Source organism: Melanotaenia boesemani, chromosome 3 (assembly GCF_017639745.1).
Source record: "Melanotaenia boesemani isolate fMelBoe1 chromosome 3, fMelBoe1.pri, whole genome shotgun sequence".
Taxonomy (NCBI): Eukaryota; Metazoa; Chordata; class Actinopteri; order Atheriniformes; family Melanotaeniidae; genus Melanotaenia; species Melanotaenia boesemani.
This window is the reverse complement of record NC_055684.1, coordinates 23,005,565-23,031,805: the sequence shown is the minus strand read 5'-3', so window position 1 is coordinate 23,031,805 and position 26,241 is coordinate 23,005,565. Positions and strand designations below refer to the sequence as shown.

General features: G+C 37.4%; 3 protein-coding genes across 3 annotated transcripts in view; 1 reads left to right on the top strand and 2 right to left on the bottom strand.

Annotated features, from left to right (window-relative positions):
- Positions 1 to 230: 230 nt before the first annotated feature.
- On the bottom strand, positions 231 to 6,701 carry prelid3b (PRELI domain containing 3). Its single transcript, XM_041979583.1, has 6 exons — positions 6,549 to 6,701; positions 5,186 to 5,354; positions 3,869 to 3,958; positions 3,232 to 3,302; positions 3,018 to 3,120; positions 231 to 2,048 (listed from the first exon to the last, which is right to left on the bottom strand). The coding sequence occupies exons 1-6, from the start codon at positions 6,578 to 6,580 to the stop codon at positions 1,932 to 1,934; spliced, it is 582 nt and encodes a 193-aa protein (XP_041835517.1). The 5' UTR covers positions 6,581 to 6,701; the 3' UTR covers positions 231 to 1,931.
- Positions 6,702 to 7,802: 1,101 nt separating this feature from the next.
- On the bottom strand, positions 7,803 to 12,688 carry LOC121636238 (tubulin beta-6 chain). The gene is made up of 4 exons (XM_041979580.1): positions 12,603 to 12,688; positions 11,571 to 11,679; positions 11,321 to 11,431; positions 7,803 to 10,627 (listed from the first exon to the last, which is right to left on the bottom strand). The coding sequence occupies exons 1-4, from the start codon at positions 12,657 to 12,659 to the stop codon at positions 9,483 to 9,485; spliced, it is 1,422 nt and encodes a 473-aa protein (XP_041835514.1). The 5' UTR covers positions 12,660 to 12,688; the 3' UTR covers positions 7,803 to 9,482.
- Positions 12,689 to 20,019: 7,331 nt separating this feature from the next.
- LOC121636239 (guanine nucleotide-binding protein G(s) subunit alpha-like) overlaps positions 20,020 to 26,241 on the top strand; it is a 30,065-nt gene continuing 23,843 nt past the window's right edge. The window contains exons 1-2 of the mRNA XM_041979581.1: positions 20,020 to 21,095; positions 24,132 to 24,204. Of these exons, the coding sequence (XP_041835515.1) occupies positions 20,957 to 21,095; positions 24,132 to 24,204 (212 nt within the window). The 5' untranslated portion in view covers positions 20,020 to 20,956. The remainder of the gene's footprint in view (positions 21,096 to 24,131; positions 24,205 to 26,241) is intronic.

The following is a 26,241-nucleotide window of genomic DNA, read 5'->3' as shown; positions in this document are numbered from 1 at the left end:
ATTTACCACCACATGGTCGCTGTATGTTGCATGTTAATGCTAAAATTGATGGCTTGGTCTGAATTAAAACACAAGATTAATACTGAAAAATCAGTACGTGAAATAGACGCAGTACTGATTCGAACAATTAAGGAAAGGATTTTAACTTTCCTCTGTTTATTTGTTTCGTGATTTATCTGATCATTTGAACATTTATTGAATATGACTCAAGCAGAAGAAAAGTTGGTTAGTTATTAACAGCTCAGACATCTGAAATATGAACCTGATTTCATGTAGTTTTTTTTTTTTTTTTTTTTGAAGATCTCAGTAGGTTAAAAAAAATCTGTACTGGTTTACTGTTTGACTGTAATAATTCATTTTGGTGCTCATTTTGTGAAAAATGTGTATATTAAAAGTAACTTAGTGATTGTTTAATTATTGCAGTTTCTAAAGGCAACCAGGCCAGTAATTTGACCGAATAATAAGCACTGGACAAACTAGGCTTTCCTATAGTTCACCGTGCAAGTTAAAAGTTCTTGGATGAAATAAACATCCAATTCATGTTAAATATTGTTCAACTATCAACTCTCCAGAGAAGAAGTGCTTACAAAGTGATTCAGTTGAAGGTGTTAAAATATTCCTAATTTATTGCCACATTCTGCATTCGGTCAGATAAGTTTTTTCACAGGCACCCAGTCAAAACTGCACGTTACACTTTGTACATAGGATGTCATATCACAGTTTTTAATGTTCAAAAAAACAAACAATCATTAAAAACAAACTGTTTTCCTAAATAAATATTCCTATTACAAAGAAATATATATATATATATATATTAAAGAAACTAGTGCATCCACTTTATAGAAGACCTTCCCAAATACACAGTGTGACCACTCCAGAACCTATACCAGGTTCACTTTCTACAGCATGGGTAGCAGCTTTTCATTAGTAAACCGTTTTATTCTCCAAGTCTTGGCAAAGGTCTCAAACACTAGGTTGAAAGACCACTGATAATATCATGGGCTACCTGATAAAACTGCTGAAGGACAGCAAACAAGTTCAAGTTGAGCATGTACCTAAAAGTTCACAACAGACAGATTTACAACTAAGTTACACAAACACAGCATTAGAGAAGGTCCTCGTACTGCTTCAAAAACATAAATATGGCAAGAACATTGATCCCTTCATCAAACTTAAATACCAACACAAGTTAAATAACAATACCGTTTAGAATGAGGTTTTCATGTTTCCTGGTACAGAGTCTTGGTATTACTTAGGTCCCAAAGGAAAACATTGAGATGACTCTTAGACACAAAAAAGATAACTAAAACTTTTCTTTGTCATGTTAAAGTAATTAACCCACCCAATACTCCAACCACCTTTCATGCATACAGGACATGTACCGGATTTACCGCTTGTCTTGGCACCTCTCCCTCCCCTATTGTATGTTCACAGTCATCTATATGCCTCTTAGCATGACGTTGTTTCCTGTACACTCTGCAGCTGTACACAGCATCCATATCAGAGGAGATTTGTTGACATTCTGAGGTCTTTTGGAAAACAGAAAAAGCACAGCTGGCAAAGGTGTGTCTTAAGACACTGAATGCAGCTTCTGCGTTGGCACTTTTCTTGTGTTTCTGGTTGATCCAGTGCTTCTGATGCCTTTCTGCCAATGCTGGATGCCTCCGAATACACAAATGACAGTGGTGTTAAAATCTATCCCTGAGTGTGCCACTCCTTCTCCACCCTACAGTTTCTCATCACTGCAGTCCTGCCCCGAAAACATTCATCAGAGTCCCTTTATGCTGCAGCATGTTGCTTTAATTTATCTAATGTAGATAGTAAAAAATGAGTACCCCTTAACAATATGGAAAACTGCACCAGAGCATCATAAAGGGAGGCTGGTTGTACTTAAGAGCCGTGTCTCTCAGATTGAACAAAAGAGGCAGGTGTCATTTCTCAGTAACTGCAGCAGCCATCGGGGTGCGTATAGTCCCACAGGCGGTAGCTGCAAGCTCCTCGATTTCTGCATTCAGTCGCCTGATTACCCACTCCATGGCTTCTCGGCCCTGATCAAGAACAAAATTAAACATTAGTTAAAATATTTACCTTCATTAAGCATAAAAAAGAAGAAAGAACATCACAGCATTTATCAAGTACATCAAAGTGACAGTTTACAACACACTGTGTCTAACTGGGCCAATAAGAATCTTATTTTGGGGACATGCACATCAAACACTTAATCTATAACCACCAAAATAACACCAGCAGAAGAAGAAGGACACGTCATCTAACAATAAAATTCTACTGATTTTATTATGTTTATTAACAAGAAAATACATTTTATGGGGGCATCATGTTCATACAAAAAGAGCAATTTTATCCAAGACCTCAAACTTTGGATGGGAGTGAACCAATTAAACTGACTGACTTGATTTAGCCCTCATTTACAGAGAAGACTTATTTAAAGAAGATTATTATTTTATCCTTAGTGTGCATGTGAACAGCAATAAATACTCAGTGAAGAGGTGCTGATGTCACAACACATGTGACAAGTTGCTACTTTTGACTTGATATTCACCAATTAGTAGTTTATATAAGCTAGACTAAAAATTCAACACTTTTGCCTCAGAAGACATCTTATATTTAGATGTTACATGCATCCAATGAAAGAGCCTCGTCAGCTGTTTTAATTTACCTGAACTTATTTTTGAGGCAATTCCTAACAGCTGGAATCCCTCTTTGCTTTTGTATGTTGTCATCAGCCTTAAATGATCATGTTTTCATTGCATTAAAACACTGGAAAAACAACCAATTTTTCAGAATTTTAGGATTTCTAAGACTTCCAATGACAGATTATATACAAGAACAGTTACTTTGTCCCAGCTGAGGCCATAACTGTGATGTAGGATGGAGTCATGAGTTATAGAAAGAGATTCATAAATCAACAATACATAGAAATTAGGAGATTTTGTTGAGACACATCAATCTGACATTTTAATTTAAATTTAAACCTTTTAATTTAATCTGTGTCTTACCTTTCCAGCATTAGCAGAGATGGTACTGGCCATAATTCCCTCCAAGTAACTGCTGAGACTGACTCCTTTCACAGAGATGATAGCTTCTTGAGTCAGTATTGTCCTGGAGAGGTGAGGTAGAAATTAAAGCCAAAAGTTACCACATGGCAAGTAAGAGACATTAGAAAAAAAAAACACCCACAGTACTTCATTCTAGTATGACGCAACAACTTACTTCTCTGGATCTTCAGGGTGTGGTTTATAAGTTAACTTCTCATCCACAGACACCATGTTTGTAAAAGTGATCTAAAGAGGAAATATTACAAATGATTAGAGAACAATGAGAGATGATGCATTTACAAATCAAGGGTCAAGTTTCCAGAAATACTGTGAGCCGTTAGATGTGCCTCAAAAAAACTTTGTGGATGCAGTTCAAGTCGAGCGTTTGACTTGTAAGACTTCATTCTAGGAATATGTCCTCATTTAACCCAGAGCACATTGTGCGGTACAGTTTAATTCCTGACTGGGTGTGGATGTTTGGGGTTGATACAGCCACAACAGAACATGTTATCTCAACAGGACTTACAATCATTTATTCTGTAATAAGAAACCAAGCAATCCCCTTTTTTAACTAATTTTTTTAAAGAGTAAGCAGTAGTGAAACTTGAGACATACTTTGCATGACGCTTGCAAATGTCATGTCATAAAACTTAGCTGGCAGCTCAACAAGCCAACGCCATAAATATGTTCTTTGATATGTTCAGTCAGCTGTTGCTAGCTGGCACTACATCCAGCCTGACTTTAAGGAGAACGCAAGAGTACACACTGTACTGGAAATCTCAACACAAAAATAAAGTGTTATCAGTACTCACATTTGATGATTGAAGTTCAAAGGTTTTCTCTCTGGGATCCACAACAGAGTGTTCCTGAACATAGGTGTATGTCCGCGCACTTCCAATGATCTGATGGCAAAGAAGGAGACACTGTAACACCATTTTCAGTATCCTGACATACATCTATGTTCTACTGAAGACAACGAGGACACCACTTCATATCTTACATACATTCATTCCAAAATCCATCAATTTTAATCTCAAATCATTCAAGGAAGTGGTATATAAAAAATTCTGTAAAAATAGTTCCCAGCTGAATATATCAAAGATAACACATAATGAACTGCTTCTCAGTTTTGGATTCAACAAGTCTAACATTGTTATATGATACTTTAAAACATCAGTTTAAATCTGGACCTGATTCTCCGAGTTTCTTTAGGCAAACCTCCAAACAAACAAGGAAAAACACTAGCACAGACTTCATGAAAAGTAAAATTCCTATGATGTTTAGTCCCCACTAGCTTGACCTGTAAAAATGATACTAGGATTTCCAGCTACAGCCCCCTGACGCATTACCAGCAACCATTTGTGTCAAAGGTGATGTACAGAGATAAACTGACAGCGTGGGAAAATGTCTACATGGCACACATAATTCATACACAAACACTAAGGCTCAGGAGAGATGTGCTTTGAGACAATCTGATTAAAGGCTGTGTTAATATGCTAACACAGCGTCTGCGTCATGGGCTGCCCTTGGACTTAACAGGGTTGTCATGATGTCACCAGTGACTACAACCACAACCTCAGACATCTAAGCAAAGGTCATTGCTCAAGTAAACCAGCTGACAAATGTTTACAAAAGAAAACACAAGAAAAGGAAGCAGGGTATCAGCCTTCTACACCCTTATCATCATTACAGAGTACAGATAGTCAGGGTTACGCAGGAAGAGTTCAAATGACATGTTACACAAGTTCAGACGCGTCGGTCACTGCTCTGCATTCAAGTCACCTCTAGTTTTAACCGAGCTGACACGCTGATGGAAAGTTACATCACATGGTGTCACGAATGACATCTGAGCAATGACTGGAATGGCACTGCCATGTCCTGTACAGCACGAGCCATGGCATACAACCATGAACCTGCCTTGGCTTCACTCAGTCACCAGGCCTGCTGCTGTCCCCGGACAGATATAGTCTTGCATGTTAATGTCAGGTTTGCTAAATGGAAAACTGTAACCTGGTTATATCTGGACTCTTTTGAAGCATTGTATTGTCTGACTTTTCAAGTAATTTTACATATGTCTTTCATGTCTTTTCAATAAAAACAGAATTATGTGTTTGACTTTTGACACTCACAGATTTTACTATGGATGGAAGACCCCACTCCGTGCTGAGCAGTCTCTTACTGTGCAGGCGTCCCTGCTTGTCGATGTTTCTGTCCAGAACGTCTACTCCGATCACACTAGGGTTCATGGGATTGGGGTACTTCTGCATAGCAGCCTTGGTCACTGTCTCCCAAGGATGGCTGTTAAATCAAAGCCATAAAATACATCAAATAAACTTCAGATCAGCTACCGATATGTATATGGGCTTATACATCATAAAGAACTGCAATAAATACAATTTTGAGTTACTTAAGTTTATTATCTACTTTTTAATACAACTTGATAGTTATTTTCTTCTGTATTTTGCAGGTTTTTGCTCTTTTCTCTCTAGATTATACATCTCTGTGGCAACTATAGTTATCAGCACCTTCACAATTGACTGAGTTAACACAGGCTAATAACCCATATAGTTTGGACAGGCATATTCGATTACACAACTTACTCTGCAAGATACAAACTTAGCAGCAATGATTAATTTTTTTATGAATATATAACAGTATAAAAATTACAAGGGCATTCTGTAGCAATATGTCCATCTTGTTTGCATTAAAAAGAATATTTAATAATTGATACGACAATGAATATTTCTTTCACCCCTGCTTATATGGACTGGTGGATTAATCAATTTTTAATTTTAATATTAATTAATTAACAAAACAAACAAACAAACAAAAAAGTCACGTCTACTATCGCTAATTGCAAAGATGTGAATAATCAAAGACTTTAAATTAATGTAAACCTTTTTTTAGGCTCAGTTCAAATACATATATGCTGTAAATCAATAATTTAATTAGTTAAATAATATCCATGCCATTTAGGACTCTTCTTACAGAGCATAAATGCTGTGGAGCATAGTTTTGAATGGTTACTACAGAAATGTAGGAACGCGCCGGCGTTGCTAAGTGACGTAGTGAGTGAAGACAGAATGTAGGGGAAAGGTCGCGCGCGGCGGGTGCTGGACCCGAGCGGCAGGTTACGCAATAATAATGTAAAGCAACCAGTCAGTGACATTCTTGGGTCAGCTTTGCTTAGTTTGGTAGTTTAATTTAGACATTTTTGAGTCCTCTTACGGATTTGAATGTGGTTAAAAGAGGCACAGACAGATGTTACACAAAAGCAGTACGTCTTCACTGCAAGCTTCGACTACTATCGCATAAGCTAGAGGCAATGAAGTTATAATTAGCAGTCTTTTCATTATAATTTTAGCAATTATAACTCTTCGTATGCAAGTTAATTGGTTACACAAAAAACATAGCGGGATTGCTTAACATCCCGAACCAGAAAGGTAAAAGAACCATAGTCGGGGTGCGAATGAAAGAAAAGGCTCAACTCACTTGAATATGTGCTCTGAGGTCCAAATCTTCATGGCTGAGCAGAGGTGACCGATGCAGGTGAAACCAGAATCAACGCCTGGGTAAGCCGGTAGATAGACGGTCACACTGACAGGTATCAGCGTGCCACAAAGCGAGACAGCCACAAATCCCCTCCCCCATTCCTACGCAGACACACGAGTCCGTTACGCACTTCCGCTTGTGTAAACTATGACAGTGAAATGTCCTTTTTTTCACTAAAACCTCCGAATAGTCTGTCATTGTGTCATAATATTGATTACCACAGAATTATAGCGTTTCTTCTTAACGTGTAATATGTTTTTTTTTCAACTGTGCCGCTTTCGGGAACAGCGGGCATTTAACCTTCGATGTTACACAATTTAGCTCACTGAAGGTTGCAGAGTGCTGTTGCAACGGGATCAAGCAACTGATCAAATGTCACAAATCTTCAATGTATACCATAGACTGCGCATTCAGCCCAAGATTTGCTTTGATTATTTCTGCTGGCCATTGAGGGGAAATATCTGATGCAATTATATTTCCTTTTTTGTAGACAATAAGTTGCAGAAAATAGTCTATAATTTAGTCTTTGAAATGGGCTGATTCTCACATGAGCTGCAAGGGAAATTTAAGGAAATTCGCTGGTGATGCAAAAAACCTCAGAGTAATTTATTTTATCCGAGCATAATAACTTATAGTAATATTGTTAGTAAACTTATATGAACTATTAAGACTATTTCTCAAGATCGCATGCATCAACTGTGACTTATGTGAACATTTGAATAGTTTTGTTTGAAAACTGAAAACTGAAGTAATCAAATAAGCAAAAATAATGACACTACATTTTGTCATTAATTTGATCTGTTTAGAAATAGAATTTAGAGCGTTGTCTTTACTGGCCTCTTTAATACCTTGTGACTTGAACCCACCTTAACCTTGTTCTCTGTGGGGGAATTAGTCCAAACTGTAACCTACATTCACATATGATTAGCACACATTTCTTAGCTTCAAGTACACAAGTCCATTCAAGTCCTTTACTGCATGGCACAAGGGGACCACCACGTCATGTGTGCTTATCTCGGTGTGAACACACTATTGCCAAGTTATATGTAATCTCAATGTGCCAGACTTGTGCAAGTGGGAGGAAACTGTGTGACAGCCAAGAACACTATCACTGTTAGCGTGCTATCAGAGTACGGTCCAACACAGCAGCTAGTTACTGTACCACTGAAAATAAAACTGGATGAAGAGAGAAAGTCATATTCAAGGTGTTTTAATAGATATTCATTCAGCTGTTAGACAGCATCACACTTAGGTTTTACTATTTTTTTTATTATCATTATATAGAATACAAAAAATGTAGCGTTTAGATGAAACATCACAATTCTATCTTTAAAGCAGTGGATTATATAGAACTGCAAGCTACAATAATTTCCTTACATTCTTTCAAATATGTCCAATATGTCAAATATTTTTTTAAAAAAAGAACAATCAATATTATTGCAGAAATATGTCACAGAATTATAATCAAAGTTCAAGTTAACACTTGTATGCTTCTTTTTTACTTTTTTAAATTTTATGCCCCAAAGTATATAAAACAGCTTGTGAAATAAGAAAATTCTAACACTATCACATATTAACATTAATAATGCTGATATAAAAAGTAATTATTAATAAATCTCAGATGATGATGACAATACAGAGGAAGTAATCCATATGAGCTTCATTTATGGTTCTACATTAAGTGCACCTCTACATACATTTGGCTTGCTTCACATGGCAAACAACTTGGCTGAAAGATAACCCCTTTGTGAAATATCAAAGTAAAATATAAGAGGCATTAATTATCTATGGTTTATTCATAGTGCAGCAGAATACCTGTTCTGCCTTTGTGCCTATGTGCTGTCTTCATGGTGTTGCTAGTCTCTGTATAGACTCAAACTCCTCAGTATTGTGATACATAACATGTCTAACATCTTCCTTCTTTTCTGTGCTGCAGTAATTTTAGTAAATGAGGTGACTTTTCATCATTGTGTTGAATGCATGCAGTGCATTTACTTATAAAACTGGAATTTTGGTACATCTGTAGATATGAACGACTTTTGGCCCCTGCAAAGACATACATGATATACATACCCATTCTTGTAGATTTGTATAAAAAACATGAAATAAAAAACACCTAAAGAGATAATGAACATGCCTTTAATATATCTGTGTCATGAAAAAAGAAGAAGAAAAAAGGAAGGCACACACAAAATCTAATGGCTGTAATGTGCATCTAAAGCTTGGTGTAGTTGTAAAGTATTTTAGTATAACAGCCCTGTCAGAGAGTCAGTGCAGCTGAATAAAAAACAGCTGCTAACAAGCACACTGGTATTAATATTCATGGCATAAAACTGCACTGGTCTAAAGAATAAGCACAAATCAAGCTTTACAAGCTACAACCTTTATAAATCAGCAAGTTGGCAAAAAAAAACTATAGAATCTACATACAGCTTATGTCATGAAATAACTTAAAAGAATATGCTTAAAAAAAAGTCAAGACTAAAAATATACACATTTATAACTACTTTGGCACATGGCGGAAAATGTCTGAAAGCATATTTTATATGTAATTTTGATCTAAATGCTAACTAAATAAAATGTTAGACTACCAACCGTGGTTAATCATTGTGTTATTTTAGGTGCATCTGTCAGCTTTTTCAGCTAACCTGCAAGTAAAAGCTCCAAATAAGTTGATAATTCTCACTGAAGCTTGATATTTGGCACAGATCAACCTGTATCCAATAAAGGGAATGAACTAATAAATTAGAAATAAACCACAGGTGAAACCTAAACAATTAACGAAAGAGTTCCACTTCAGATCAACCAACCCCATACTGTACGTTGTCTACATCCTTGCGACAAAGAATCACCTCCATCCTGTGCACTCTAACTCTACTCATCTACAGTTTCTTTGCTTGTTTCTATCACTGTTTCCAATTTGACTTCCGTCCGAGACTGAATCTGTCTTGCTGTTGTTGGTGAGGGTCCTTCCTCATCTTCATCTTCTGCCTCCCAACCTAGATCAGCAGTAGCATCTTGGTACTGTTGGTACTCTGACACCAGGTCGTTGAGGTTGCTCTCTGCCTCACTGAACTCCATTTCATCCATACCCTCCCCTGTGTACCAGTGGAGAAAAGCCTTCCTCCTGAACATCAGGGAGAACTGTTCCCCCACTCGGCGAAATATCTCCTGAATGGCCGTGTTGTTGCCAATGAACGTGGAGGCCATTCTTAGGCCTCTGGGTGGGATGTCGCACACTGCGACCTTGACGTTATGGGGGATCCAGTCAACAAAGTAGTTGCTGTTTTTCTGCTGGATTGCAAGCATCTGTTCGTCTACCTCTTTGGTGGACATTCTTCCACGGAAGACACCTGCAACTGTGAGGTAGCGCCCCCGCCTTGGATCGCACGCAGTCATCATGTTGCGGGCATCAAACATCTGTTGTGTGAGCTCAGGCACAGTCAGGGCTCTGTACTGTTGGCTGCCACGTGCTGTCAGAGGGGCAAAGCCTGGCATGAAGAAGTGCAGACGAGGAAAAGGCACCATGTTGACAGCCAGCTTCCTCAAGTCAGCGTTGAGTTGTCCAGGGAATCTCAGAGATGTCGTGACCCCGCTCATGGTCATGGAGACCAGGTGGTTGAGGTCCCCGTAAGTTGGTGTGGTCAGTTTTAATGTGCGGAAACAGATGTCATAAAGGGCTTCATTATCAATGCAGAAGGTTTCATCTGTGTTCTCCAGAAGTTGGTGGACCGACAGTGTGGCGTTGTAAGGTTCCACCACAGTGTCAGAGACTTTAGGTGACGGCATGATGCTGAAGCTGTTCATAATGCGATCGGGGTAGTCCTCTCGAATCTTGTTGATTATGAGGGTGCCCATACCGGAGCCAGTGCCACCTCCAAGAGAGTGAACCAACTGAAAGCCCTGGAGGCAATCACAGCTTTCACTCTCGTTCCTCACCCTGTCAACAACCTGCTCCACCAGCTCAGCTCCCTCTGTATAGTGGCCTTTCGCCCAGTTGTTCCCAGCTCCTGAGTTCCCTGAAACACCACATTAAAGAGATGATGGTCAACCAAACACATGCATTAAGATCGAATGAAATAAGAAAAAATATGTAAAAATGCTGAAGCTATTGATGGTATTGTTGGATTCTTAAAGACACACAGTGGAACTTGGGCAGATTTTCTCAGTAACGGACCCCAATCAACACCTAACTGAGCATCCTACCTGTACTGTGTAAGGTTGGAAAGTTACGTAGTGCATCTCTAACTCTATCACTCATTCAATGAAAAACATGCTGTTCCTCACACGTCTCACAATGATTTATGAAACCTTAAAGATTATATGGACAAGATGTAAGCTACTTTTGTAAAGCTGAGGCTAAGGTTAGAGGTTAGATTATAAAAGAGCAAAAGGCTTGGAATACATGTGCTTTACCATGTCTAGTTGCATTATTTGTAAACTGAACAATCACGCTCAGTTTCTCCAGCAAATTTTGATGGATATTTTATGATCCAAGCATTTAATATTTTCCTGAAATTCTATTGTGTTTTTGTGTAATGTTTTTGGTAGATCAAAATATATTTCCTACAGGAATAAATGCAACATTTCCCTCTTGCATTGACATGGTATGAGTCTTTTTGGCATTTCTATACATACAAAATAGTAAACAATAATTGTAAGACAGCCTCATGAGGTATTTCACAGTATGAATGATTTGTTATCTGACTGACCATGAATGAAGTTGTCTGGTCTGAAAAGAGCCCCGATGCGGCTTCCTCTCACACTGTCCATAGTGCCAGGCTCCAAGTCCACAAGCAGGGCCCTGGGGACATATTTTCCACCTGCAAACAGAGTGATAAGAAATGGGAATGGACATTCTGAACCTAAACATGTCAGCACTTTGCATCTCAGTTTAAGAATAATATCTGATAAGAACAGTACAAATACATGTCTGAATAGGCAAATATTCTTCTGTAGTACCATGAGCCTCATTGAAGTAGACGTTGACCCTCTCAAGCTGGAGGTTGCTGTCTCCTTCATATATGCCTGTTGCATTGATCCCATGTTCTTCACTGATCACTTCCCAAAACTACAAAAAAGAAAATATTTACTGTAACACCAACAGAAGCTGAGTTGTTTGCTTAAAAAGAGGTGTTTTTTTCACCATTGATATGTGTCTTTGTCATTTTACAATTTTTATGTTTAAATTATGAGTGCTTCTCTGTACATACATCTGTGGAGATTTAAATTTTGATTTTCAGCATTTATGTGGATGTTAAATTAATTCCAGTTTATTCATGTCTGAGCTGGACTGCATCGTTACTCATGAGGATCTTGTGGTCTTGTTCTGACCGGTTGAATAACTCTAACTTCGTCAAGGCCCACTGTCCTGCAGATTTTCAATGTTTCTCTGCTTTAACACATCTGCCTCAAGTTAATGGCTCAATAGCAAACTTGTGCAGAACTTGATCTATTTAATTTGGATCAGGGGTGTTGCAGCAGGGAAACATCTAATACCTGCAGGGTGTTGGCCTTGACTGTCACAGTTGGGGATCACTGAGAGGAAAGAATTATAAAAGTAAATTTATACCCGAAGAACAGATTTTTAGGCTTTCTTCTCAGTTAATAAGCACCATAAGTTGCTTAAGCTTTATCGTCATGTTGTTCCCCTCTCTTGTTTTGTGTTAGTTATGATAAAAATGTCCCACCCATGTCAGTCTCGCTTTGGGTCTTATCTGTTCCCTGAGTACTTGACAGGGAACACCCTGTGTCACTCATTGTGAGTGACACAGCAAACAGTTCAAAATATCCTGCACAACAACATTGTCATATAATGCAATTAAAGCTTAAGTTATTTGTCTTGAATGATATATATTAGTAATATTTCATTTTATAATAGATGTGTTACTAATACTTTTCTAGAAAGTCATGTTTCAATTTGGGTGGTGGAGACAGTTTTTGGTCCATTTTAGTACATATGATAACTTAAAGTGCAGAAGGATTCAGTCTCACCTTTGAGCCGATCTGGTTGCCACATTGTCCAATTTGCAGATGTACAATTTCACGCATGATGATCGGCCTACAGTCCACACAACAGCTGGGGAGTCTGAGATAGTTCTCAGTTCGCCCACCAGTCTTATATATATGGGACCAAAAATGATGTCATCAATGATGTAAGGATGTCACCCCAATTGAAAATGTGCAAAAAACACAACATTCGGAATAAAAAATACAGGGAAGAGAAGGGCAGGTTATTATTATTATAAACTGTTTTCATGAAGCTCTAACTTTATGTTTCACTATCTTGGCAAACCAACCATTTCTAACAATTTGTCTTATTTTTGTTGCACATCTGTTTGTGTGGTGTATGGAATAAAAATGCAGTTCCAGTCAAAAGTTTGGACACACCTACCTATTAATTTTGGACGAGTAGGTAAGTCCAAACTTTTGGCTGGTACTGTACTAATTTGCATTGACAAGAGATACATCGTCAAATCCCAAAGTAATTTGTTTTATTTAAAACTATGCAAACCTAATGAATGAACTTCCATAAGTTGATGGCACACTCTTTTTTTAGTGTCTAAAATGAGTAAATTAACTGCAGCTGTAGCTGAAAACACTTAGTGAAATAGTGCCCAGCCAAACATTATTATCATACTGGCTTAATGAAAGATATCTATGAGCTGTACAACTAAGCAGAAACAGGAAGCAAGAAGGAAGTGTAGTGAAGATGGATGGACGCTGAGTCTCTCTGCTTATTGTCAGATAACAACCAGTAAATAAATATGAATAGTTTAAACCTGCACTTAATGTATGTTCACTTAATGTAATAAACAAAGTTTAAAAAACTGCAATCTAAACTTGCTGTTTTACTTTGCATTGTAAATGCCCCATTATTGCTCTACAAAGGACCTGTGTTTTATAAATGAACTGTTTGGCCACGCAGTTTGTGTCTATCTAGTAATAAAATAGACTATGAGCGATGCCGCCATCTAGAGGATGGATGCAGGCATAACATGACACATGTCAATTTCTTTGCCGTTCAAGGTTTGTTGTAAATATTTTCACGTCAGGATTTCTTAAGTCCAGAATAACCAAATCTAAAGAAAGTGCAGTAAAATTAACTAATTACCTGAAATTTGGGGAACACATTAAAGTCAATGGTGAGTTCAAGATCAAAGAGTAAAAACAGAAGCATAACGTAACATAAGAGATGGTTATTTGAAAACCTTTTCTCCTCAGTCTTCTATTTTATTCTTATTTTTGGACAGGAAAGCTACTATAGAAACCTCTTTCATATGTGATTTAAAAGACAAATGATGAAGAAAGAAAGAAAGAAAGAAAGAAAGAAAGAAAGAAAGAAAGAAAGAAAGAAAGAAAGAAAGAAAGAATTTCAGAAGAAATATCAAAACATTTTAAATAATCTACATTTGTCTATACTAAATATTGTTTTATTGAGAAAACTGGATCTTGAATTTTGTTATTCATACTGTGATGGTCACAAGCTGTATCTTTTTTAAATAAGCATTTTAATTTTGATAGTAAGAAAAGAAAACGAGTCATTGATTATATTATCTTAGTAAGTCTTTGTAGTAAGATGTTAAAGTTTTTGTTTCATCAACTTTATAAATCCATTTTTTTAGTCTCATGCCTGAAGAACATTAAAAAAGTGGGACTGTAAACTTTTGTCACTTTGTAATGTTTCCACATATTCTAACAACACTTAAAGAACATTATGACTTTGTGGATTCCAGCAGCTGAAGTCATTCAATTATAATCTTGGTCCATTTCTTTTTGTAAACACATTTTAAAGTGTGCACCAGCACAGGGTTGTAATTGCATTTTTGTTTTGTAATTCTCTACACATTCTCTACTGGGGACATAAGGACTCCTCGTAAGACAGTCCAGTTCCCTCTTCTTTCAGACATATGCAGAATATGGTTTTGCATTGTCTTGTTGAGAAATACATGCACATCCCTGGAAAAGATGTCTTTAAAGTTACTCTAAAAATGAGCTTTGCCAGGAGCAATGATACAACCCCATAACCTCACAGAGCCTGGCTTTTGGACTTGATGCTCAGAATAGTCTTAATGGACCATTTTTCCAGAGTCCAGTCTTTTTCTTTACAACTAAATAAGCAAACAAACAAACAAATAAATAAATAAATAACCAAAACTTACAATATATCAGATCACAGTAAACATTTTCACTGTGATGGTTCAAGACAGCTCACAACCCAGAAAAGGTCAAGGTCAGTTGTAATTGATGTTGTGAATGTTGCTCTCTGTAATAATGCTTGACCATAATGCTTTGCACAATTTCCACTAATAATGACTAGTTCTTGTCGCAGCATTGTCTGAGGACTCTAACATCACAGGTGTCCAACTCAGGCTCATACTTTTGCCTTTTGCACACCTTGAGTGTGTGTCTGTGTTTATCTGTTCTGTGGTGAGGCATTGTTGCACAAGACGACAGAGACTAAAACAGTTAATGAATAATTGCTAGTGAAGAACTATACAAACTGGCTGTAATTTTACCTGTAATGTTGTCATCTGTTGTCATTTCTCTCCTTGGTGCATTTGCAGAGTGAGCAACATTTGATAAAGTTCAGTTCAGCGAGGTCTCCATTTAAACCTGACATATTCCTGCACCTGACTGAGGACCATGATAATGACAGAGGATCTACAGTATTGCTCATGCACACTGAAATGTCACTTGTAGTCAAATGATTTGTCCGTGAAGTCCCTGTAATATTTTCCACTGCTACCTAATTTGACAATGATTGAGTCATGGAACAAAAGACTGTTGTGTACTGTATATACCAGTTTACCAGTATAACTGCTTGGGAATCTACCAGATACTGTCCCCTTTTGAAGGAAAAAGAAAGAAAGTGAGAAAACAGAAATTTAACTCTCAATCTGACTAGAGGAAGTTTGTGACAAAGAGGGGAATAACATTGATTTGAAAGTCTAGGATTTACCCTCTAACTTGTTTCTGTGATTTAAGCCATTAGCTCTTCCCTTTGTTATCTGTTGGGGTTCATTAGAGAGCCACAGTAGCATTTGGTTGTCACTGATGACCTTTATGTGTTTTATCCTGAGCCTAGCACTTGCCTTTTGACGCATTTATGGAATAAGGTGTTTGTGTGTGTGCCAGTTTGTCTGCTATGCACGATTTGTGATGCACACAGTGTTTACATGCATGCATATGAGAGTGGAAGGGCAAAGAAACATTTAGTTATCCAGATCACTAACAGGTGAGTAAAATGACAGCACAACTGTCTTTTAATTCTCAATGTTCTCCAAAGTGTACTGATAAGTTGTTTGAATTGTTTTCCATTATGGTTTTGCTTCAAAGTGCAAGCATGCAAATCACAGTATTTTAAAGTGCAGTGGAGAAGGTTAGAGGTTAGTAGGAGTGAAACAAGTGGATCAGAGATTATCTAATGTAGTTGAAGGTGCAACAATTAACAACTTATAGCCATATCTCATAAAATTCCTCTGGTAGATGAATTAATTAAATAGTGGTTGCATGGTGATAGGGTTATATTTATTACATCTCCTAAATAAAAAGGTTCTGGTCACCCAACTTATCATATTTATTGCTAAAAAAAGGTAAACTTTAATTTTGCTGCAGTTTGTTTTTGCAGGACACTTAATGCAGTCTGCACGTTCCTTGTTTCTAACCTGTTATGTAAAAATAGGTGTGTCTCAGTCTTTTTAAGAATGATCCAGGTTGTAGCGCTCCTATCAGCCATAATACGCCAGAAATAGTCCCAACATCTGGGGGGGGGGGGGGGGGGATCTATCAACAGATCAGCACAAAATTAAAGGATTTTCCAATGTTCTGAGCTCTGCAGGAGGAATGATCATCAATCATGTCATTTTTTAATGTATTGCCATTTAATGTCACTTAGAAATCACCTCTGAAGCAAAAAGAAATAGATACACATACAGCTCACATTCACCAAAACATTTAACTCCATTTTTCTTTGAACACCTAAACCCTATTTACAATATCTCCCAGATAAATTGTTGAAATAGTGTCACCTAATTAGATGAGTGGCAGTACCCAGGTTTTTATGTATGAAATTTGTAAAATTGCTTTCTGAAACATTATAACTGCAGACCTGTGTACTCTTGCACTTTTGGAGGGACACTATGTGTCTCCAGATGAACTGAATCTAACACATTTGGGTAAGATATTAAAGCTTAAGGATTCTCATGCTGTCACAGTCATGAACACATGACATGTCTGCTATTTTTGAATCCGAATAAAAAAAACACAAGAATTTGCTTCTAAACCTGGCTTGTGCTAGCTTGCTTAAGCCCCACCCAGTAAATAGCTACAGCCCCAACCAGCATGTAGTCTGGATTGGTTGATGCTGCTTCCTCCAAATAGTCTATAGAACATACAAGTTATCTGACTTCTGACTAAGTTAGGTGTGTTTTTCTGCAGATTTCAAGCAGAAATCCTCAGCCACAATATTGATGGCTAATGATTTATCATCTGGACATATTATCAAGCATAAAAAAGTTGATTTTTAGTAAACAGAAACCAATAATATGAAACATAAAAGCAAACAAATACAATAAAACTGACTAAATTAATCTAGTTTAAACAAAGAGACACCACAATATGAAAACCTGATGGGAATCAATCTGAACTCTTCTTCATAAACATTAGTTTTCAGACAGGATTTAAGGATTCTGTGCAGATTCTGGGCTGCAAATGTTGAGTTGTGACTGTTCCAGAGACCATGGACTGCCACTGTGAAAGCTCAGTCCGTAGGATGTTGAAATTGAGACCTTAGTTGCACTAAGATCATCTGGCTAGACAATCTCAGTGACCTATTGGGGCTATAGAAGTAGAGCAGCTTGGTTAAATAGCTGTGTGTTCTACCATTAAAGTTGACTTTCAGTCATGAACTTGAGAGTATCAGTATCTTTATAAAACATAAACTGTGGGTCTTCTTATTTATTTATTTGTTTTTAACTTTTGGTTTAAATATTAATAAAATTCTGTTCAGCTAGACTGGTTTGACAAAGTGCAGCTGAATTAGAAGTGACAGATGATAACTTTGTTTTTTAAATGATGAAAGATCTTAAAAAATTTGGGTGATCTATTATGGGAATATGTATAGTAAATGTACACAGTCCTTTTCTGTGGCGTTACAAATACAAGCCACTGATTTTCTTCCACTTGTGTTTTGTTATTAAAATATCAGAAATATTTGATTTTGTTGTCTTTTCCCCCCAAGAAATATATCTGATTGCATTAATTATTTGCTTATGTATGTGGATCATTTATGATAATGTAATCAATAAGCTTTCAGAGGCATTGATGAAGACTTTTTGGGTGGCTAAGTTGATGACCATTTTGCTTCAAAGAGGGCGCCTCTCCCCTTCTGTACCTCAGCTTCTGACTCTCCAGCAATCATGTGATCGCCCCGTCTCCATCGACATGCGTCAAGTGATGGCAAACCGGAAGTCAGACGCACTCTGATTCCAATTAAAATTAAAAGAATAAAGCCCCTCTCTCTGTAGAACTGCAGGAGTCTTTTTTATATGGCTATACTGCTTAGATAGTGTTAATTTTAACACCATTCATTCACTCATTCAACTGCCTGGGCAAAACAAGTTGACATATTGGGTGAACTCATTGGGATAAAGACACCTGAGCTCTGGTGCAATAATCAACTTAGCAATAACATTATAGGTTTAGCATGGATGGATGGTCTTGTGACTGAAAATGCATGACCTCGTGGGGCCAAAGTTTTAGGAAGGTTTGGAGCACTTGTCAGTCACAAAGCTCCAGTGAGAACTGCATGGTAACGTTATAGACATATGGATTTTAACTAGATTAATGTTAAAGACATAAATTTGTTCTAAATGAGGCAACATTGTAGGTTATAGCTCACTTAACTTGGATTAAACAACTTGAAGTTTTAGCCTTTTCTGGAAAATAATTAAACCAGTTGCAAGACAGACGATTAGAGTTAATCTAAAACTAAGTTGATTCTTAAATGAATCCTTCAGAGCATAGGGTTTGATTTCTGCTATAAATATTTGCTGAGGAGCATGGACTATCTGGATTATTTAAATGAAGAGTACATGCACCACTAAATGCCTACCAGAAGACTGCTTACAGATAGAAAGAATCCAATGACTTAGCTTAAATAATCTCTTGCGGCAGCTTTTGTACTACCAAGGAAATGCTTTAGAGATAGTATCTTGTACAATGACCTAGAAGAACCTGCACCCAGAGATGATTTCACAATGCAGCATTTCATTTAGATAAGTAGTATTCAGATATGGATGGTATTGTTGATTTTTATTTGATAGATTTCTATTTGATTGTATTTGTTATGTACAAAATAAAACCTGCATTACTGAAGAGTTAAACAGGGCTCATGTTAAATGTAGTTTGTAGTCACTGAAATAAACCCATGAATATTTAAATAAAAATATTTTTACTTTTCATGTTATCTATGATGAAGGTTAATCACACTTGTCTCATTAGTGTTTTTTCTGCCTCAAATTGCTCTGTTCCAACTTCAAATTCAAGCCTAAATGATATTTCTTTTGTGACATAACTGCTGTTAATTACAAGGAAAAAAAAAGTTTCTTCAGGGGTCAGACAGCACAAGCTATTTCATCACATATTTTTATTACATTTTGCCAATTAAAAGAAAATATGCTAACAAACAAAATAACAAAGTTATTATTTAAAATAATGTCCCACTGCAAATGAAAAATATGCATTGTGGTTATTTGCATTTTTTATTTATACATTTTTAATTTTGAGGCTTGTTTTAATTTGAAAGTTGCAACCGGAAATAAGTTGGTCGTCTCGTGAAACTTGACAATGATTATTCGTTCCCAGGGTTCCGTGAGAGCCGTTTGCCCCACCCCACCTCTTCAACGCTATCTATCTCAATGTACAATTCTCTGAGAGAAAAAAAGGGGGCAAAATAATTCAGGGAAATACGGCAAAGGAACGAATCTCATTTCCACGACCGCTTCACCGGAGCAGCTGCGGCGGCCTACCGACGCTGAAAACAACCGCTTCGTCGTGGGATGAGTGATTGAAAACACCGCGGTATGTTCATGTATCATACACATGTAACCACAATCTATAATACGGATTCAAAAGGAATACAAAAAGGCGAGAGACTTGACAGTGGACTGTACCTGCGCCAAACGGAGAAATAACAGGATTTCCACGAATATCACCTGGATATTGCGTTATAGTCAAGGACATCCAGCTGCCAAAAGCCGCCTCTGCTTGCCCGGAGAAGGTTTCCGATGTGAGGAGAAATACAAATTAACGTCACGGAGAGAAAAGGGACGAAGAAGGGGCCTTTTTTCTTTCTTTTTTATATTTTTATTTTATTTTTTGGGGGGAGGGGGGTGGGGGGAGGGGGGTGGTCTGGTCAAACCCTACCGAAAAAGCAAAGCAGCGTTATCTATTGACAAGGGAGAGGACACAATTTTGACATAGGTTAAAAACAGGACATTATTGATAAGGTTACTGGCATCTTAACAGCGACAGCCATCCTTTAAAAAAAAGATGTGAGGTATTTAGAAGACGATTGTGATAGATAAAGAAGCCCCGTGTAGCCTGATGATTCACATGCCGTCATTTTCAGAGGAAATATTTATTTTTAAAATATTTTTCACCCGCCCTCAAATGTGCTTTAGTTAGGTGGAGAGCGGATTGCAATCGCCCCCGTTATAAACCTGAAATATATTAAGGAGAATAAATAGGCATTCGAGGAAAATAGGGCTTTGCTTGTGTGTGGAAATGGATTGAATGGCAGTGTGAGATATCTGCCGAAGATGGGCTCAGGAGACATTTACTGAGAAAATCGTCAGAGTGAAAATATTTATAGAAAAAGGAAGGGGGGAAAAGCCAGTGTTTGAATTTCAAACATCTTTAAGGAAATCGGACTGCCGACTTTCATTCATGTTCTTCGAGAACCTGTAATTTTCACATCCACTCTTATATCAGTATTGATGACTTCATTGCGGATTTACAGTGAAAAACACAGGAATCAAGTGTTTGAGAGGGCGGCATAATTTCTCTCCTCCTGATCTCTTGCTGATAAATCGCCAATAAAAACCCACATCCATCCATCCACACAGTGCCAAAGCTCGGTGAAGCCCACCATCTACTACTTGACATCTGGCGACATAAATGTCACCCATTTTGAGCCAGGTGTTTCTCTCCTGGGCCAGTTCAGGAATTTAAGATTGGCTGATTTTTCTTCTCAACACCCTGCCTACTACCTCCCTTCCAACATCCAACCATACAACCACCCTGCTCCCCCCACCCCCTGAACCTAGAGCTGGGTTTCTGGGAAGATGGGCTGTCTTGGCAATAGTAAGACTGAAGACCAACGAAATGAGGAGAAGGCACAGAGGGAGGCCAACAAAAAAATAGAGAAGCAGCTCCAAAAAGACAAACAGATATACAGGGCAACTCACCGGCTACTACTATTAGGTAGGTGTGTTTTTTTTATTTCTCATAAATATGCATGTGTGGAGCATTTTGTGCAGCCATTGTTTCTGGTTATAGCAAAGAAAACCGCTTCATGACCACTTCCTCAGCCTGTGACAGTGAGGTATCAACAAATGATGCAATGACATGATGTCACTACGCCACCAGTTCATTGTCTTGACATCAGACTCTTGGAAAAACAGGCCTGTCTGCATTCAGGGGTCATTATAGAGCCTGATTGCAGAACATGTGAGAGAGGGTGGGGGAAACAGACAGACACCACCATCTGTGTAAAAGCAGCACACTCAGGCACCATGCAGAGGCTGGGAGGCCACTCATAGATGTTTTGCATGGTTGTTCCTTCGTCCACACATTACTTGTGATCTGGCGTGTTTGTGTGTTCACAGCGTGAATCCTGGATGCCTTCGCTTTGACTTATGTATCAGACTCCACATGCACCTATGCATGCTCCACACCAGCCACTCTGGGAATGACTATTCCACCAAGCCCCATCAAAATGTTTGTTATTTAGGACTTCAAAATGTGTGATTCCACTTCCTGCTACTTTACAAATGTTAAGACTAGTATCCTTGTTAAACCTCAGCGTGCAAATTAGGATTACCATTAGGATTACTAGCTTCCCTTTAATGCCTGTCTGGCTCATTCTAATCTGAAACTGATCTGAGATTTGTACACACTATCTGCCTTTAAATAGCAGGCTTGTAGCCTAGCTAACTTTTGACGTATAGAGATGTTGGGACCTTTCACTTTTTCACTTGCTAGGACAAGTGTGGGTCTATTTATTATGCCAGAATCATGAAAAGTTATTTGATTCTCACTAGCTGTAATGCCACAATATTTATTTGTATTTGGCCTGCAATGTGGATGCACTGCAGGACTTTTATATAAAAATACTTAAGAGTTCCAAGTGTTTTGCATCAAGGAATTTTTAGCAAAATGCACTAAAAGTATTAATTCTGCAAGATAAGGAGTGTATTGAAAAAAATTGATTTTAACTATAGCTCAGTAATACCGCAAAGAAATATTACCACAATATTATTTGCTATTTTGACCATCTCAAACTTCATCATGAGCTCATCTTGTGTACCAAAGTACTTTTAAAGCTGTATTTATATTTGTTTATAGTTATTTGTATTAATATGACATACTTTTTTCAATAAACATTATAATGCCTTAATATGTCTAGTCTTAAGTCTTAAGCAGCTACTGGGCAGCTGCACTCAGAAATTTAAATGTAGTCTGTTGCAACTTTTACTTGGTCAAAATGGCTACTCACATATTTGTAGTGGACCAATGGGTAGGCTGAAGTTGGTAGCTTATATTTTTGTTAGGTGTTTTTTTTAAAGAAAAAAATTCTTAAATTAAAATGAAAAATACTTAAAAAAAAAGGGGGTCCAAAAAGGTTTAAATGTTGCAACAACATTGCTTAGGTAGCAATAACAGTGTAATTCAACAAGCCTTGCAATTTCCCTTATTGATTTGGTGTATCGGTGCGTATAAACGAGGGAGGTTGTTCTATTATGAAATCTTTGCCAAAGACAGACAAAGAGAAGCTGAATAAATCTGCACATAGATCTGTGGTAAGAGAAGACTTTGCTATTTTGGAAAGTAAACAAATGACTAAATTAATTACGACAGCTGTTTACTGGACTAACACAAGTTCACCTTTAGTCTCGGTGAGCATGTCTGCATGACATTAGAAATAAACAAATTATTGGATTAGTCTGACTAGAACTGGAGTTATAAACTGCATGTAAACATGCTAGCCCAGTGGAAACGAAACTTATAAAACTAGACCATATTATGTTGTTGGGGATGCCTTAAAAAGACAGTAAAACATAAATGTGTTTGAGTACAGCTGTACACCCAATCAAGTTGCTCACGTTCACATATTTTTCTGATTCTTTTGTCAGATGCTTAAATTGTCACTGATGAGCCATTTGCAGCATGTCAGCATGCACGCATGGCGTGAAGCATTTTAAGACTGGTCTTGTAAATTCCTGATGTTATAATAGCAGTATAAATTCTTTTTTAAGGAGCCCTGTTTGAACACAAAAAAACATGTTTTCGAAATGTTTCAACTCATGTTGAGATAGTTTTATCACCCAGTCCCAGCTAATAAACTTTTAAAGTTTTTAGCTCTGTAGCTGTTTAAATCAGTGTACAGAGCATCCACTGCCCATCATAACTGCTGAAACTTTGTTTCTCTGCTGGTAGTTAGCAGCAATTTAGGTAAGCAGCCCAAGTTTAGCAAGGTCTGACATCCAGAAAAAACACATTTCCATTAAATAGGCAGAAGAGTTAGCAAGTGAATTGCTAGCCTGAGGCTAATGCATCCTAGTGGGTCTTTTTATAATACTGAAGCGTTGGGGTGAGGCCAGCAAGTCCCCTTGAGTTATAAATTTGTGGTTTTGGACCTGTCTTTAAAATCCAGAGCAAACGATTGATGAAAAAAAACTGTCAGTTCAACTCCACAGTTGAGTAAAACGCAGTTCTTGGCCCTCTAACATGTTTTAAGGAACTACTGTCTAACCGTAACTTCTTTCAATACAAATCTATGAAAATGATTTACTTGGACTCTAGTTTGAATTTGCTTACTAACTGACACTTTTTAAATATTTTAAAGAGAAATGTTAATTATTTCCAAGTTAAATGTAAAACAGAACACTAATGCAGACATTGAGTTTCTGGCGCTTTAGTTTTTTAAGGTTTCCCCATCGGCCCACTGCATTGTTGATGTGTAACACACTTCTATGGTGCAGACGTCGGAAAATTCATGACAGAAACGGTGTTAGCGTTGCCTGAGTTAGGACCTCTGTGCTGAGAATCAAAACCCTGAAATTCAAATCATTTGTGGAGAAAATCTTAAACTTTGGTGCTGAATCTGAACTTCCAGCAAAGCATCAAGCTCCTGAACCTCACCAGTCTATCCTGGTTTGTTAGTTCTTGCCGTTTCATTTAGGCTTGTGCAATTCTATTGAGCTCTTTTTTTATTTTACTGCTTTTCTCTGTTTTTAGGTGCTGGTGAATCCGGGAAAAGTACGATAGTCAAACAGATGCGAATATTGCACGTTAATGGCTTCAATGCAGAGTAAGTTTCTCTTCGTTCTCTAATGTTTTGTTCTGCAATTTTACACAAATTTAACAAATTTATCCACTAAATGAAAACAAAGAGGTTTTGCTGGTTTTAATTTTGGAATACAGCTGAAAGATGAGTCTTGTTATGACTGGATGATGGTCGTGGTCTTAGACACCAATTCCTAAGAAATGTTTTGGGCAGGACTGGTATATTCAGGAAATACAAATTATAGGAAACGCCTATGCTACAGGTTATCCTATGAGGGTGACATAACTTAAAAAAAAAAAGAAAAGAAATAGAGATTCTGTGAGGATTTACCACAACTGTGAGTGATCATGGTAGAAGTCAATTTTTCCATTCAACGTATATGACAGTGATCTACATTTTTAATGGTTTTGGTCTGCTTGTTGGACAACACTAGTCATTTAACACTCCAAAGTTGGATTCAGACCACATGGAATAATCTTTTTTTTCAGTATTTTCTGACTAACAGTCATTGATTCATCAAGAAAAGGATCATTATTCAGTAATGAAAGCCTTACAATAATACTAATAGTGGGAGATATTGTAGCTTTATTTTCATGATAACCTCTACAAAAAGTGATGGACTACACTACATCTAACATCACCTACAATTAAGGTATTTGCAAAAATCCTCACACGGTCCATACATGTTGCTGATGTGTGTTTTACATGTCAGCAGCATGCAGTAGGATATAACGAACGGCGTGATCTCTAGTTCAGAACTTCTTGGAAAGCACAAAGTGTCACCAGTCCGTTTTCTAATTGTCCTGCTCAACCAGCAAGAAGAGAAAACTTGCTTTTACCTTTAAAATTTCTAGCACAACACTAACATTATGTTATTGTGTATTTCCTAAAACGCAGTCCCAAGTTGGAGCAATGGAAACCAAAGTCACATTTTTCTATTCTTGATCATTCCTCTGTTTCCTAGAAGGGTTTTTTTGGGGGTAGGAGCGTCATCATGTGCATATTTTTGGATCATGTCAAACCAGTGCTCCTCACAGAACCAGACGCTCTGGTGCGCTGACAAATCCACTGTCAGCTGCAACTCCACCAGTTGTGCTAAGTTCCAGAGCTTATTTCACTACTATGAGGCTCAGTGGGATTCCCCTCAGGGTGCAGGGTCCGTACCAGTCAGTGGAAGGTACTGGGAGATGATGATGGTGAGTGACACAGGAATATGGAAGAGAGATGAGAGAAAGGGAGGGCTTGAGATATGAGTGAGCAGTTTAGTATGGCTGAGGTGAGAAGAGACGGCAGTTAATGTCAATTTTTTTTATTTTTATTTATTTATTTTTTTTTTGTGGAGGTCTCAGTGTGAACAATGTTTGTTTCTGTGGCTATAGTCAGGTTAGTAAGTGAAATAAAGGGATTCTTGGTTGAAATGGAGACATTTAATCCAGTCCGCATTAGGGATGCCACGATTATAGATTTTCTACGAATATTGTAAAAGAAATAATCAAAATTTTATGATTATCACAATATTTCTGTGTTAATTTCCCTACTTTAGAAATGTGTAAAACCACATGAACAGGTCTTTAAGTTTTATTTATTTCTATCTTTTGATGCAAACACAACAATATAACAACAAAGTGAAGTAACAAAGAAGTCTCATTTCAACGAAGTCTCCTCTGCTGTGTAAAGAATAAATTAATAAATCCTACATGTTAACTCTGAATTTGCTCTCAGAGAGAACAGATGGAAAAAAAGGCTACAGGACAGGACTTCTTTAAGTTATAAAGATGGTTTTAAACATTACATTAGAAAAACCAGTTAACCGCTAGCTTTGACTTCCAGCTGTCCTTTAGCAGAATAGCCACTGTTTGACACATAAATAATATGCAGACTGACTGAACTTTGCTTCTGTTCTGTGTGGAAGTTGCACTGATTGTGGTTCAGATGAAGTCTTTTATAGAAAATATGGATATTGGGGGATCTTTAGGATTAATTAATCGTAGTGTTTAACACCGTGATTATTGTAGAATTAAGTAATCGTGACATACGTAGTTAAGGAAACAGCAGCATTCA

What these genes read in the sequence shown, in the direction of transcription:
- prelid3b (XM_041979583.1), bottom strand. Translation starts at nt 6,580, where the DNA reads ATGAAGATTTGGACCTCAGAGCACATATTCAA. An exon ending in TTCCATCCATAGTAAAATCT is followed by an intron (nt 3,959 to 5,185) that starts GTGAGTGTCAAA and finishes CTTTGCCATCAG; the next exon opens with ATCATTGGAAGTGCGCGGAC. An exon ending in CACCCTGAAGATCCAGAGAA is followed by an intron (nt 3,121 to 3,231) that starts GTAAGTTGTTGC and finishes TCACCTCTCCAG; the next exon opens with GACAATACTGACTCAAGAAG.
- LOC121636238 (XM_041979580.1), bottom strand. Translation starts at nt 12,659, where the DNA reads ATGCGTGAAATTGTACATCTGCAAATTGGACAATGTGGCAACCAGATC. An exon ending in GCAACCAGATCGGCTCAAAG is followed by an intron (nt 11,680 to 12,602) that starts GTGAGACTGAAT and finishes TCTTTTTTGTAG; the next exon opens with TTTTGGGAAGTGATCAGTGA. An exon ending in ACCAGACAACTTCATTCATG is followed by an intron (nt 10,628 to 11,320) that starts GTCAGTCAGATA and finishes GTGGTGTTTCAG; the next exon opens with GGAACTCAGGAGCTGGGAAC.